The sequence below is a fragment of the Triturus cristatus genome, chromosome 3_2, assembly GCF_964204655.1.
Source record: "Triturus cristatus chromosome 3_2, aTriCri1.1, whole genome shotgun sequence".
NCBI lineage: Eukaryota > Metazoa > Chordata > Amphibia > Caudata > Salamandridae > Triturus > Triturus cristatus.
Genome location: NC_140584.1, coordinates 560,017,895 through 560,032,998, shown reverse-complemented (window position 1 = coordinate 560,032,998; position 15,104 = coordinate 560,017,895). Strand labels below are relative to the sequence as shown.

The following is a 15,104-nucleotide window of genomic DNA, read 5'->3' as shown; positions in this document are numbered from 1 at the left end:
GTGCCGTTTTAGGCTCAATCTTTTACCTAACATTTTAGCTTACCCCGCGGGGTTCACCACAACGATTGAGCAGAAGGGTGCCTGCGGCTGCGACAATAAGTCTCCGCAGGACACCCTTCATTTTGTACTTTTATGTCCATTTTATCAATTTCCAAGGCGCCGCTTCCTGGTCCAAATACTGAAAAACCAGAAAATACGCCAAGCAAAAGCAGCCCTGTTGTTTTTACAAAAAGCAAATGATATGTATACTCTCTATGCTATCTCAAATTTCCTAAAAGTTACTGTTAGACTTAGGAATACAAGGAACTAATATAATCGTATTTACATGTCCTTTCTGCCCCTGACCCACAAATCATGTCCCTAGTATATGTTTTTAATCCTTCTCTTTTTAAATTGTTGAAGTTCAGGAATGAAATGTGATAAATTGTATTTTTATGATGATTTTTAATTATCGAAATAAAAACGAACTGAACTGAACACTGACCTGCTCTCTGTTCTCTCTGCAGCTAGAGCCAAGCGGCAAATTTCTTGGCTAGGCCAGAGAGTCTTTCTCTCTCTCAGGATGTCTCCAATGTTACAGCCGCCAGACGAAAAGAATTTCTTAATCTTCGTCCCCCTCTTCGCTCAATGGGTGCTCGCTATAGACTTTTTCACCCCTGCATCTTTAAAGTTACTTTTCAGTATCAAACCTTGTCCTTTGAAGATCCTGCAGAACTCAAGAAATGTATCCATTCTCACTCTTCGGCCAACATGGATACCACTACGGGATGATATGTTTTACTCATACAATCAAGACTCACATTATTTTTGCAATGTTAATATACAAATTGGCCAAGATTGTCGTCCGCTTTAAGGACAACGAGGTGACGACCTAGAACCCTGGTAACAAGACATCTAAGGGTCTCCCTGGTGAGTGGCATCTCCTCCGGCTCACCTCTCGACCCTCTTCCCCAGAAAGTGTGGAAGACCTATGGTCATCTCACCTTTCCCTGGCTGCGCCAGATCTGCAACCAATCATTGGAAACAGGATCGGTCCCAGAAAGCTGGAAGCAGGCTGTGGTGTCCCCTCTTATTAAGAAGCCCTCTTTAGACCCAACTAACCCGGCTAACTTTCGGCCCATTTCCCTCCTTCCCTTCCCAATCAAGATCTTGCAAAGGGTCGTGACTAGATCTCTTTCGGAATTTCTGGAAGAGTATCAGCTACTAGACAAGGACCAGTTTGGTTTTCGCCCTGGTCATGGGATGGAGTCGGCCCTGGTCACAATGCTGGACAACATGCGAATGCGGGCTGACACCGGGAGCACCGCGGTTTTAGTTGCTCCTGGATATGTCAGCCGCATTCGACACAGTGAGTCACACTATCTTGTTGACAAGACTGAAGGATCTGGGTGTAAAGGGCCGAGCACTGCAGTGGCTCCACTCTTATCTGACAGGGAGGCAGCAGGTAGTGACACTGGGGCCGTTTACCTCTGAGAAATCCCACGTAGCCTATGGAGTACCACAGGGTTCCAGCATCAGCCCCATTCTCTTTAACATTTACCTGCAACCATTGTTTGCAATTATCAAAGCGTTTGGGGTTGAGCTGGTAAACTACGCAGATGACACACAATTGGTATTTTCGATGGAGGGAAAACAGGAGGTGTCTCTGGAGCAATTTCAAAACTGCATGAGCCTGACAACAGATTGGCTGCGACGTAACTCCCTGCAGTCAACGGTGACAAGACCGAGGTGTTGTTCTACTCACCACTAAATCAGATCCACCGTCTGCAGTCGGAGTTTAGGCTTGCTCCAGAGGAGGCTCCACTGGTTCCATCAAATACTATTCGTAATCTTGGCGTCTTGTTCGAAAGTGATCTGCAACTGAACTCGCAGGCGAACAAGACTGCCAGTGTGTGCTTCGGACTAATACGGGTACTCCGTAGGATTCTTCCATTCTTGCCAGGGGATATGCGCGCTCTGATTGTAAGGAGCACAGTACTCAGCAGAATGGACTACTGTAACTCTCTGTATCTGGGTGCCCCCCAGTATATTCTGCTGGGACTACAGAGAGTACAGTCGGCTGCAGCAAAGCTGGCGCTAAACCGCAGACGTGACGCCTCTTCCATTCAGGCACTGCGTGAGCTCCACTGGCTGCCAGTCAGAGAAAGGATCCTTTTAAAATCTCTGTCTGATTCACAAAGCAGCACACGGGAGGGGTCCAATTCCCCTGCAGGAGAGATTCTCACGCTATCTCCCCCGAGACAGCTGCGTTCTTCCAACGCTAATTTGCTGTCACAACCCAGATTCAAACGTGTCAGGCTGGGGGGGAGGGCATTTAATGTGGTTGGTGCTCGGCTATGGAACGAGCTCCCTCCAAGGATCAGGAAGCTAGACTCCTTAATGGAATTCAGAAAGATTCTTAAGACCTGGCTCTTTCCAGTAGCCTGATTGCCTATGTGGTTGCCTATTCCTCTCAGCTTAATTTCATCAACTGTTTTGTCAAGCGCCAGGATACCCGTAGGGTGATAGTGCGCTATACAAGTACATATACAATACAATACAATACAAATTATCTTTGTTCACGTTTATATCTGTTCCATGTGCAGCTTTCCCTGTTTATATGGATAGACATGTTTATATTCTTATTCCTATTATTTATCATTGTTGTTACGTTATATATATCGTATTCCATATTGTTACATCCTAGTTTCCTTTTCTTATGTTATATTGGCTGTCCCTTTTCTCCTCTTGCGTCTAATGACTTAATATAAATATATATTTTTTTAATTATCTTCTTCTCCACTATTATGCTAATTACCATTGCTATACTTCATATTTATTGTTTGTGTTCTCAGTTCGCTTAGACATATATTCTCCATTTAGTCTATTATTTTTATGCCCTCTTAATTCCCCTTTTTTATTTTCATACAGGTTCATTTTGTCACGTTTATAGTTGTTTGATCCGTCTGCACTTTCTTACATGTTCTGGTGTGGTTGGCCTCCCTGTTTCGGGCGTCTCGTCTTTCGTTTGTCGCCATTGCCCCAGCCTTCTTCTTTTCTTCCCGTTCCCCTCAGGTATGTTCTTCTCAGTCGTCCTTTATGGATATGTACTGTCTCTTCTTATCTCTCTCCTTTGCTTCCTATCTTTCCTTTTTCTCCCCCAAGTTTCATTCCCTAACCTGTATCTGTTTCTCCTTTCATTTTTCAATTAATGCATATTTGGTTCTTCATAATGCTTTACTGCTTTTACATTCAGAGTAATTTCATGGAATGTGAAAGGTTTTAATAGCCCTATTAAGAGACAGGGGATCCTCTTGCACCTAGCCTCTTATAACCCTGATCTAGTACTTTTGCAAGAGACCCACCTCACTGAAACGTAAGCGTTAAAATTAAAAAGAGGCTGGGTGGGTATAGTATTATTCTCTCCTTCTACTAATAAAAAGAATGGTGTCATTACTCTATGTCATAAGAAGTTGAACTGCAAGGTCTTATCACAAGAAATCGACCCTGAAGGTAGATGGTTACTTGTTAAACTGTTAATTAATAATGTTCCTTAAACCGTTTTCAATGTTTATGGTCCTACACATCCTGACTGTTCCTTTTGGCTTGTTGTCACGCAAAAATTTGTTCAATTTCAGAATGATTTTTTATATTGGGAGGCGACTGCAACCAAGTTATAGACCCATTTCTTAATAGTCAATCTCAGGCTTGTTTTATTCCCACCAAATTTCACAAACATTTTCTTGACACCATTCCTCAAACACATCTCATCGATTCCTGGAGACTATCACCACGACTCTTTGGACTTCTCTTTTTTCTCCCCCCCCCCCCCCCCCCCCACGTTTCTCTTTCTCGCTTGGATTATATCTTTCTCTCTCTACCCTTATACCAAAATCTCCTCTCTTCCTCTATAGAACCTATTGTTATCTCTGACCATGCCCCAACAGTAACTGATCTGGATTTGCTCCCTCCACATCCCAAATCCTCTTGTTGGCGTTTTAATAACTCTCTCCTCTTAGATCCTCTCTTCTCCTCTTCTTTTTGCGCATTTGCAACTGAATTCTTTGATCTTAATTGTACACCTGATTCATCTCCACACATTACATGGGATTCCTTTAAAGCTACTGCAGGAGGCTTCATCATTGATTTCGTCTCAAAAAAGAAGAAATGCTTTCTTCAACAACGTAAAACTACCATGGCCCATATCAAGCTTCTGGAACACAAATTTTACACTTCCTCGAAACATTCTGTTTTACCAGAACTCATCCAAGCTAAACTCGCCTTTAATAAAACCACTACTGATAATGCGTCCTCTGTGCTATTGCGTAGTAACGCTCGCTATTATGGTGGTCGGAACAAAGCAGGGAAGCTTTTAGCAAACTATCTTAAAACACGTAAAGACCGCACCCTCATAGATGCTATATTTTCCTCCAACGGCTCTCTTCTACACAAAGATCAAGAAATACTTAATGAATTCAAACTTTTCTATCAAAATCTTTACACTTCTGAATCTCCTCCTTCTTCTTCTAGCATTCAGGAATATCTTGAGAAAATTCCTTCCCCTCCTTCATCCCCATCTTAATTTTCTTTCTCTTGAATCAGACTTGTCCCTTACAGAACTATCCAATGCCCTCAATTCTCTCACTAAATGGAAGACGCTTGGACAGATGGTTGTTCCGTTAAATTTTATTTACACTTTTCAGATCTTTTACTTCTGAAACTTTTAGCACTTTTCCATTCTTTTTTTTAGCTGGTAAGACGGAAGGTACTTTTCAGGAGGCAACAATTTGTTTAATTCATAAAGAGGGTTGAGATCCTAAATATTGCAAGAATTATCACCCGATCTCTTTGGTAAATGTTGATTATAAGTTTTTTGCTAAACTGCTTGCTCTACGTCTAGATCCTCTCATGCCCCACCTTATTGGTAAAGAACAGTGTGGGTTTGTCAAAGGTAGGCACACCTCTCTTTTTGGGGATCTGTTTAGTTCTATATCTCTCGTATCTTTAACCTCTCTATCTCTTATTCAATACCCCTATTGTTTACTGGAAGCCTCTGACTCTTTATCTATGCCCTCTCATTATCATGGTCTTTTTGATCTCATGCTCGCTCTAGCTTTTCAGCACATTACCCTCAACTGGAAAACTCTCGCTAATCTTTCTACACAACACTGGTGGAATAGCCTTTGCCACTTTCATAGACTTGATGTTGCCTTCGCCTCCTCCTGTAAACCAACACTTAGAGAACTTTTTGGTTACCCCTTACAACTTATTTAGATCAGATTGTTTTTAAATGAAATTCCTCCCTCAAATCTGAAAATGTTAAACCTCCTTGAATACCTTCTCTCTGTTCTCTTTCCATATCAGCCAAAATAAGTTGATATATGTTGTTAATTGACCAATGGCTTGTTCACATTTCGTTGTATTATGCAATATAATATGCATTCTTCTTTTATATTAATATGTTATTATTTCCCACTCTCCTCCTCCTTCCTTCCCTACACTTTTTCCCATCCCTTTCCATGTAAACCTTAAAATAGCTTGTATTTTATTGTACTAGCCATATATTTTGTTATAATTATGTTTCAATACTCAAATCTGTTGCTGGTATTTCTTGCCTATTTCTTTGTTCATTCAATAAAGCTTTTTTTAAAAAAAAAAAAGCTCTGCATATGACGCACGAACAGCATAAATATTGAAGGCTGCAGATTCTTGGGAAGCCAAGAGATTTCATTGTATGAAAGCTTGGGAAGGTGCTTGGCATTTGTCCAAACATGTGAACCCTTGATTGTCGCAACCAAAAACTCTGTAAATTGCTGGTTTTATTGTTGGGAAGTCATAAATTGTGAGCTAGGTGTGTTCCTCCCTGGTGATTGCCGCCTGCTGGAGTGTGTAGAGTGAAAATAAAGAAGGGAAAGGCGAAAGCTGGCTTGAGGTGACATTCACATTTGGAGCAATTAAGTTGCTTTTTGTGAGCTTTTAAGCCTTTTAATTGCTAACTGGTGATCTGACAGTCAAAGTGTTTATTTACAGCTGCCAAGTCTTCAGATTGCTTACGTGTGACAGTTCCAGAGTTTCGGTGTACTTATGTCCACTTGTACAAGTGGCTCACTCCAGAAACTGTTGAATGTTTTTAATGCAGTAAGATATGGGGCAGTTCTGATAGGTTTCAATATTTTAACACCACACGTTCACAATCGCTGTATAAACTTTCTTCCAGTCTCAAATTTGCTTTAAAATGTACCATTTGCCACTATTTTCTTCAAACTTTTTTCTGGGGAAGAACACCCCAAACACCCTTTCTGTTGGTTGGGCTTCTGCGCTTTGCACGCTTGCGACATAACCCTTATACCCAGCTTTTACGCCACACCACTTTTAAATGTCACCAGCTGCCACTGGATTTTATCTTTTTTAAATTACGCAGTTGAGTTCTTACTAATGAAATCCTGTCTGTGGAAGATCAAATCACCCACTCCAGACAGGGGCTAAACTCCTTCGCAGCAGATGGGCCCTCCCCTCTCCTAATTCCAGGAACTGCTTGGACTGTGTTATCCAAGAACCATCAACTGGAGGAAGCTAGGGCGATGGTGTGGTTTTGGCCGCAGTGTGGCTACGCAGGATAAGGGAACACCATGGGAAAGTGTTTCACAACGTGGTCCCAACTCCAAGGAGAGGAGGTATAAAGGAGTGGCTTCCACGTCCACACTCGCCAGTATAATTACTACTAGGAAATTCAATAAGGGCCAGGTGACCTCCACCGATGAGTACCATATATAGATTGTTCCCGGTATCTTTTATTTTAGTATCTAAATGTCAGCGGCTAGGATAGCATACCTTTTAAACGTGCTACACTGGAAGATGGGGTGGGAACTGTGTTAAGCGCTTTTGGGCTCCTTAGAGATCGGCTCAAAATCATAATATGTAGACCCCCTTATATATGAAGTATAGCGACCATCATTGCACAAGCGAATGAGCCCCCTGTTGTATCGTCATCAAGCTCTAGTTCGAATCCCCCTACCTCAATGGGGCCTATATTGCAGCCAGCTAATAAGCCTGCCCCTTCCGTACGAACATGTAATGCACAAAACGTCCCAGCCACTTCTGTTGAACCTCAGGGGGCCTCTCCTGTGCTCTGAAATACTCTCATGCGCACTGAAACCCTCTTCTGCGCTGCAGTTCAAAGAGATGGTTAAAAATTCGAGGTCAGAAGTCTAATTTTTGTCTGTCTAGCGTGGAGAGATTCTCTGCACAGCGAAACATTACAGTTGAGCTCACGTCAGGCAAACAGTAAACAATCTTGGACTTCCAATTAAGGAACATGCTCAGATTTGCAGAGATTTATTTTGAAATAGCCATCTGATGCTGTGACGAAGCGACAGATAAGGCTGCAATGTGCAGAGCTTTGTGCAGTTGCATGCCATTTTGCAAAAGAGTCTATCAGCATTCCAGCTCCAGCCATCACTTCAAGCAATTAAGCTAAAGCAGACAATTAAAATAAATGGCATCTGTTTTTAAGTGTCTCCCTCACACAGCAGCTTTACAAAGGGTAAGACCAGGACCTGCTGGTAATCAGGAGACTCCTCAAAACCTGGCTGATCGAGCAGTAGCTCCAGCGCCTTGAGACCCTCAAGGGTAGGTAGTGCGCTCAACAAATGTACTGATTGTTTAAGAAGTCTGCCATTGCAGAAGGTAGCATTGGTGTCTGTTACTGCACGGTGCTGCAGAGGCAGCATCAAAATGTTTTCATAACTGTTTTTTACGCACTAAAGTGTGCTTTCTTCCCTAGAGGTACAGATGGCTGTTATAAATATTTCAGAACTTAAGTGCCATAATGTGCTGCATCACTAAATACGAATTAGGTCCCAAAAGGCGACACCGATTAGACAAATGCTTGTTTGTATGTGGTGGTAAGGTGGTTCTGTATGTAAATTCGCAGGGAGGGGTTTAGCAAGTTCTGTGGGTTTGTGTGGCATTGTTCAATAAGGATAGCAGAGCTTGTCTTAAGTTATAAAAAAGAACATTTGTACAAAAAGAGGTTCTTACCAGACTCATTTTCCGGAAAAAGTGATGGTTCCAGCCTGTGCTTAAGAAAGGTTTTCTTGTCATCAATAAAAGAAATCACAGGAACCTAGTGAAAACAGAGACTTGATGTAAGAAGATTAGAAGTTGTAAGTACTATTTTCAACAGTGTACATTGAATTACAGAGAAATAGGAAAATAATTCTAAGATTGGCTCAGCCAATCCAAAATCTAGATGTTAACACCTATAGTGTGCCTGCATTCGAATTTCAGTGACGATGTGCAGCAGGGACAATAAGTAGACAAGGCAGTAGGCCTATCTGCTTGCATATGAGACTATGGTGCCACATACCTTGATGCCTCTTTGGACTTTGGCACCGACAGACAATAACGGCTTTATCTTTTCATTGTGTACCCTTGCCTTGGAACCACATACATGGGTTGGTCCGCTAATAGCAGAACACTAAATGATGAACATTGGACAAGCCAGCAGGTCTGGGTTAAATGAATTAATGCATGCAGCAGAAGCACATTAAAGGCAAACAAAGGAAAAACTGTCTATATTGAAGGCTCCCTTCAACACAGTCCTGTTTTTGCTTATATTTCGAATAAAGGCAAGAGGGCAAAGGGCCCTTCCTTACAGTCTTTCTCTGCTGTTTTTGCCATAGAAATGAATGGCTATAATAAAATGTCCCTTGAGGCGTGACCGCCTTTTGTCATAGAAACAAATGTCGGCTGTATTGAAGGGTCCTTATATATTGAAGGATCCTTCAATATAGACTGCCCTTCGTTTCGAGGAATTGAAAAAAAATATATACCCAATCCCACTAGAGCAAATGGGAGGCTGCTAGGAGTTGCGAGAAGCACACAGAGGAACCAGAGAGATGGCATGGAGGAACGAGAGGAGATTCCTAGCAGGGGAAATGAGGACCACATTGGGAAAAGAGAGCGGGATGGGAGGGAGCAACAAAGGGGGTCAGAGGTTAGGTTTAAACTAGGAGCATGACACCTGGGAGGGAACCAGCAAGACAGAATGGATAGTTAGGCATAGAGATGTAAAGCGGTTCTCTCATTCAGTTCAATGCAAGCAATGAATTGGAGGCAGAAATAAGCAACCTAACAGCCAATAGCACCAATGAGAGAGAAATATTTTTTATCGAGGAGCCAAAATTTGTTTAACAAAGTCTCAAGCCAATAGCTGAAAAAGGCAGATAAACAAAAAGCTAATTGTTTAAGAAATCACACACAGACACCACTTTAAGTAAATTGTAAGCAAAGGAAGGGTATGTTTGACAACTGTGCTGTCAAACCAGAATAAAAACAAGCATTGGCATAGCCAATAGGTCTCGCCTTTGGGACCTTATAAGTGTTTAGCCATGCAACAGTTGCATAACTAAACACTTACAAGGTCCCAAAAGCGAGACCTATTGGCTATGCCAAGCGGCCGCAAAAGTGAAAGTGATCGCGATCAAACATCAAGGCGGCCGGGCGGCCTCTAAAGTGAAAGTAATCGCGGTAAAAGTGGCGCGCTCGCCCTCGCACATGCACTGTAGCTCTAGGCTGGCCTGGTAGCACTTTTTGGAGCCCTCTCAATAAGTCTCGCCAGACCAGCGCATGCGCTGGGTCAGGCGAGACCTAAAAAGAGCGACGTATACTACTCTCCAATTTTACACACTACACCTGACAATGCTTTGAAATTAACCATGCTTATTCACGGGGGAGATGTTTGGCTGACTCCAAGATGGCCGCATAGCAACGAGGCTCCACTTAACCTGGCTCTTAAAATGTTCAACAGAATCCTGCATAATCCGCAACGCTCTACCAGTGTAAGCGCTGCCAGCCTCCGGGGGTCAACACTGTCCCTCTGATTGTCGGAAAAGTGAAGTTCAGTGACAGAACGAAACGCAAGTTCTCAATATACGGGTGTGGGCCCGGACGAAGGAAGCAGCGCATAGAGACGTCTAACGGCTACGCACTTAGAACCAAGATCTTCGCATTGGCGCAAGCGCTGCTGCTTCGATCATTTGCCCTAAGATCCCCGAGGCAGAAGGCGACTGGAGCCGAATCTGAGCCCCAAGTCTCGCCGATTGTCTTCAGGCCTGAGCCGCTAGCTAGGGTTGGTTTGGCCTACACCCTCCTCGTTGACGTGCGGCATGTGACCGCTCCTTGCCTGTCTGCGGTGACCATGTGGAGAGGAGGGCGAGCAGTCCAGCTGAAACGCTTGCAGGCCCATCTGCCCCACCCCCCCAATTGCCGAGACGGACCTGGTGCGCTGTGGAACATACGGCCTTATGGTGAGCACATTTCTGCCGATGACGGAGAGCGCCCCTGGGATTATTCCCTGAATGAAGCTACAGCACTAAGCATAACTGTGAAGGACAGCTGAGACTGTGCCTGTAGTGGTTAACACTGTATGCCCCACGTGGGTGCCGCACGCTGACACCATTACAGAGTTACGAAGCTGGATAGATATTCCCAATTGGGGCCCAATCTCTAACATCGGGCGCATCACCGCCACCAACTGGAGTTCAGCCCACAAAGCGGCAGAATTATACCCATGCAGATACCTGATCAACGCCAGCCTCAACTGCACTGAGACAGAGAAGACCCCTGCAGAAGTGCCCATCTGTGCCATTACTGATACCTTGCTAAGGTCGCTACACATGCTTATCCCCTACAAATCACAGTCGTGGAACTTAACCGGGCAAGACCAGCAGGGGGGTCCAGAAATGACCTGACATGAGGGGGTTCACCAGGGACATTGAATCCCTACGGTCCTGCTACCGCTCAGCGAGCAGCGTGGCTCTCAGACTAACAAGGTCAGTGCATATCAATTGTAAAGGGAAGACCTGGGAAAGTCAACAATTATGGGCAAAGTGGACAAGGTACAAACCAAATTGCAATTTGGTGCTTGCAAGACCCCTAGGAAAAGGGACCCGGAGGCACAGTCGGCAGATTCGGAACCGGAAACCACAGAGACTGCACTGGATCCCAACCTGAAAAAAATACTCTCCGCCATGCAGAAAAGATGGACAGAAAGCTTGATGCATTAACGTTCCAAATGGACCAGATGACAGAACGCCTAAACAAGCACACTGAAAAACTTGACACAGTGGAGCAAAGGGTTTCCAATGTGGAAGACATAGTATCAACCAAAACAGTGAGCACAAAAAAGGCAGACAAACTTATTCAAGTACTACAGCTCAAAACTGAAGATTTAGAATCCCGATACAGGAGGAACAGCATCTGAATTATAGAAGTAGCTGAGTCCACCAATTTTGATAATATGGGGAAATTCATTGAGAAGCTGCTCTGCACTACACTGAGTAGAGACACTTTCTTCAATATTCATAGTGGAACGTGCGCACAGGTCCTTAGCACCGCACCAGATTCTGGGAGCTAACCCAAGACCAATATCACACGCCTTTTGAATTACAGGGATCGAGATGCTGCATTGCACAAAGCACACAAATTACAATCCCTCCAATACGAAGGTTCCGAAATCTCGCAATACACAGACTTTACACAACAAATCCAGGATGCCCATTGACTCTTTCCGACAGCCAAACAACAATTGCGAGAACTCCAGTCGGAGTACAGCATGCTGTACCGCACCAAATTGCATGTCCTAGCGGATGGGAAAACTCTTCACGGGCCCAAAACAGGTGACGCATTGCATCAAATAAAGAGGCACAGTGCTGCGGCTAAAGAGGCACTCCAGGATGAAGAGGAACAATGATACATAAGCATAAGTAGTGAGTAGATTTCTTGTGAAGACCAGTGTGCAATACGCAACCATGGGTTACCTGGACACAGAGACTGTGGTCAGAGAATAGATTGCGATATGAGACATTTATTACCACCTACAGAGGGCCTCAAAACCCAACGCCAGACTCATGGTAAGACTGTTCCCACTTAACCTATGGCTGTGTCGCTGGGCTAGGAAAGAGCGTAATGAAGATGCTCCCCCAAGACCATTTATAATGACTCTTGTGAACACAATGTCCCATATGAAGGGGCAAGACCCAACACGAGGGTTAATTTGGGGACGCCTGAGAGCTGGGGCAGGTAGACGTGTTTAAAATTATAAATGTTCATTCAACTATTTGGTTACAGCTGGGGAAGAGCATGGGGCTGGGCGACTTCCACCCCTAAGTGTTTACCACAATATACCAATTTGGGGTTGGTATAAGTTCCTTTATGGACATGCAGGGAAGTGGGGGGACAAAGTTCAGCCAAGCAGGGGGTCATTGCTACTGGCATGGGAGGGATGTACTTAGGAGAATTATTTAGTTTGTTAATGAAATAACGTGAAACCATTATTGGACTGACTGCGACTAGCACTCATGTTAAGAGACATCACACAGTGAAATATGGTAAATGACAGACTCAGCCTTGCATGCAGATACGGTTCCTTACATTAAATATTATGAGGCTCACTGATCAGCGCAAAGTCCTCAAAGCAGTTGCATACCTCAAGAGGCATTCGGTGCAGGCCGTGTTTCTACGAGAGACGCATTTGGTGAGTAACAGTAGTACATTGTCCCCGCAGAGGCTACAGGGACAGTACTCTGCTCAGGATTCACATCCCATGCACGGGGAGTGCTGATCTGGGTAGACTGCAAATCTAAAACCCAACTACAAGAAGTTTACGCAGACCCAGGGGGCAGATTTATTATAGTATGCTGCAGTAAAGAGAAGTGGGAAGTGGTTCTGGTAGGGGTGTACAGACCAAATTTTGATGATCCACAGTTCTATGAGGTGCTAGGATCATGCTTGGCGCGTTGGAGCATGCTGCCACAGATCTGGGGCGGGGACTTTTATTGTACACTAGACCCAACACTAGACAGATCCAAAGGCCCTCCTCAATGCCCATCTTCTGCCACCCGAGCCACAGGCGATATGTTAGATACACTAAACCTTGTGGATATTTGGAGGCAGAGAAACCCCAGGGGCACCGGATACATGCATTACTCGAGTTATGAGATGCACACCACTCCCGTGTACCTATCAGTACTCATCTGACACAGTGTGTGGCGCATTGCCTCAAAAAATTTGCGGCCGGTCTGGGAGTTTTTTATAGTTTGAGCTGCATGCCTGAAGCGGTGAAATACTTTGTCGGCTAGTGCCAGTCCGCATATGGCCAGCTGTGATGAGCGGTGTAATCATACCTATATACCAGTGACTAATGTACGTTTCATTGTGGTACAAACAAATGTATGATCTTTTCCCACAATATACCACATTTATGTTTAGTTTGCCAATATGTAGCGGCCCAAATGTTAAGGCAGCACTTTCTGTGGGGCCTAGAAAGCTGGCCATGCAGGACAATGTTGTCCAGATGCTACTGGCAAATTCTTTGGGTTCTTTTCTTTCCCTTTGCTTTCTTTTGCTACTTGTTTGCTCCTTCTTTAACTGTTTTGTTTCTTTTTCTTGTTTGTTCTGCTTCTCTTTCTATGCTTTGTTACTTTTTTCTTTTTTCATCTGCTTCCTTTCGCTCTCCTTTCTAAAATACTCCTTCTTTCTTTCATTCTCATCTTCTTTCTCCACTTTTCCTCATTGTCTCTTTTTTCTTCTTGTATTTTTTTTACAATATGTTGTCTTTCTTCCCTTTTCTCCTTTCTTCTACTCCTCTCCATCTCCTTGCTTTTTTCTTCCCCTTCATCCACCTTTCTTTCTCTTCTACCCTGTTTTTCTTTCTTGCTTCATTTTGTCTACGTATTTTTTCTTGACTTGTCCTCCTTTGTGCTGAATGCACTCTCGTTTGTGAAACTAATCCACACTTTAGTTCAGTTTTCGAAAAAGTGCCACCCAGCGGGAACTTTGAGATCTCTGCTCTATACAAAGACGATCTATGCATAGCATGTGATCTACAACTCACATGCCTCGAACATGGTATTACTACACGAGGATTTTGTAGCGCGTCCTGGCGCCTGGTACATGGAAACACAGTGACGCAGCAGGGGCGGAGCAGCGCAAGGATTAAGAAGGGAGGGGGAACATGGAGTACGCCGAGCCAAGCCTGTCCCGGGCACCCGGACTCCTAATCTCGTGGATCCTCCAGATCCGCTGCTGCTGCCTGCAGTCCGCTGCTATTTGACAGATTGACCGCTTGTTTGCTACCACTACCTGCCGTCCGGCGCTTCGCTTGCTGCTGCACCCCACCTCCCCTGCACCTGCACTTTATTTTACTCGCGGGTGGTTAGGTGGACGGGAGCAGGTTTCTGGATTTCTGGCAGCAGCTTGTGCAGCGGAGAGCCCTAGGGGCGGGGCAGCTGAGCTGCTGCGCCTCTGAGCTGTACTCAACAGCGAAAGTGAGCAGCAGTGGTGAGTGGAAAAATAAAGATTGAGGAGAGACCTACAGAGCCCTCCAGTGGGACGCGAGGAGACTGCTGTAATAACGCATTTAGCAGGTACAAAGGGGTTACCAAGTGGCTGGGTTTCATGAAAAAATCTAGCATAGTTTCACACAACACTTCTGTATTACAGCATTGCAACCAGCCTCTGGAACCTCTTGGAAATATACCACTCTCACCTCTCTTCTCCACTTCTATGATCTCTAGCCTAAATTCAGGCCAAATACGGAGAGGAAACTGCTCTCAAGTCTGCTGACTATAAGTTCTAGGGGCTGTTTGGCCTCTAGATAAATACGTGTCAAGCACACATTAAACTATCCCTGAGCAGGAAAAGAGCAAAAGCCCCACTGTAGAAGTTGGGAGAAGAAAAAGTAAGAAAGAGAAACAGGCAAGAGCAACCTCCTTATAACCAGGTGATCTTCTTGCACACCTGATTAATCTAAACTCATGACTGATAAAAAACTCACAACTCGAACAGTACATATGAAAAGACTGGGTACAGCCCAATCTATGAAGGAGTACACATAAAGCTCCTCACATCGGAGCAGTCCCAGGAACAGTAGATATAACAACATTTTTCACTACTACCGCCAGAACAGATGATCAAATAGCACCAATAGAGCAGGGAATCCAACAGGAAAAATCTATTTTAAAAGAAAGGGACTGGGCTCAAGTGCAATCGACGGCTGGCGACGACCAGCAAACACGAAAGCAAATCACAAACGGACTATAAAAAAAGATGTGGGTAATGGG

The 15,104-nt window shown here is 44.2% G+C and overlaps 1 protein-coding gene across 1 annotated transcript in view; it reads right to left on the bottom strand.

Moving 5' to 3' along the window:
* VPS13C (vacuolar protein sorting 13 homolog C) overlaps nt 1-15,104 on the bottom strand; it is a 2,873,871-nt gene that overhangs the window by 2,102,910 nt on the left and 755,857 nt on the right. Inside the window, exon 24 of the mRNA XM_085648297.1 lies at nt 8,020-8,104. Coding sequence (XP_085504423.1) covers nt 8,020-8,104 — 85 coding nt within the window. The remainder of the gene's footprint in view (nt 1-8,019; nt 8,105-15,104) is intronic.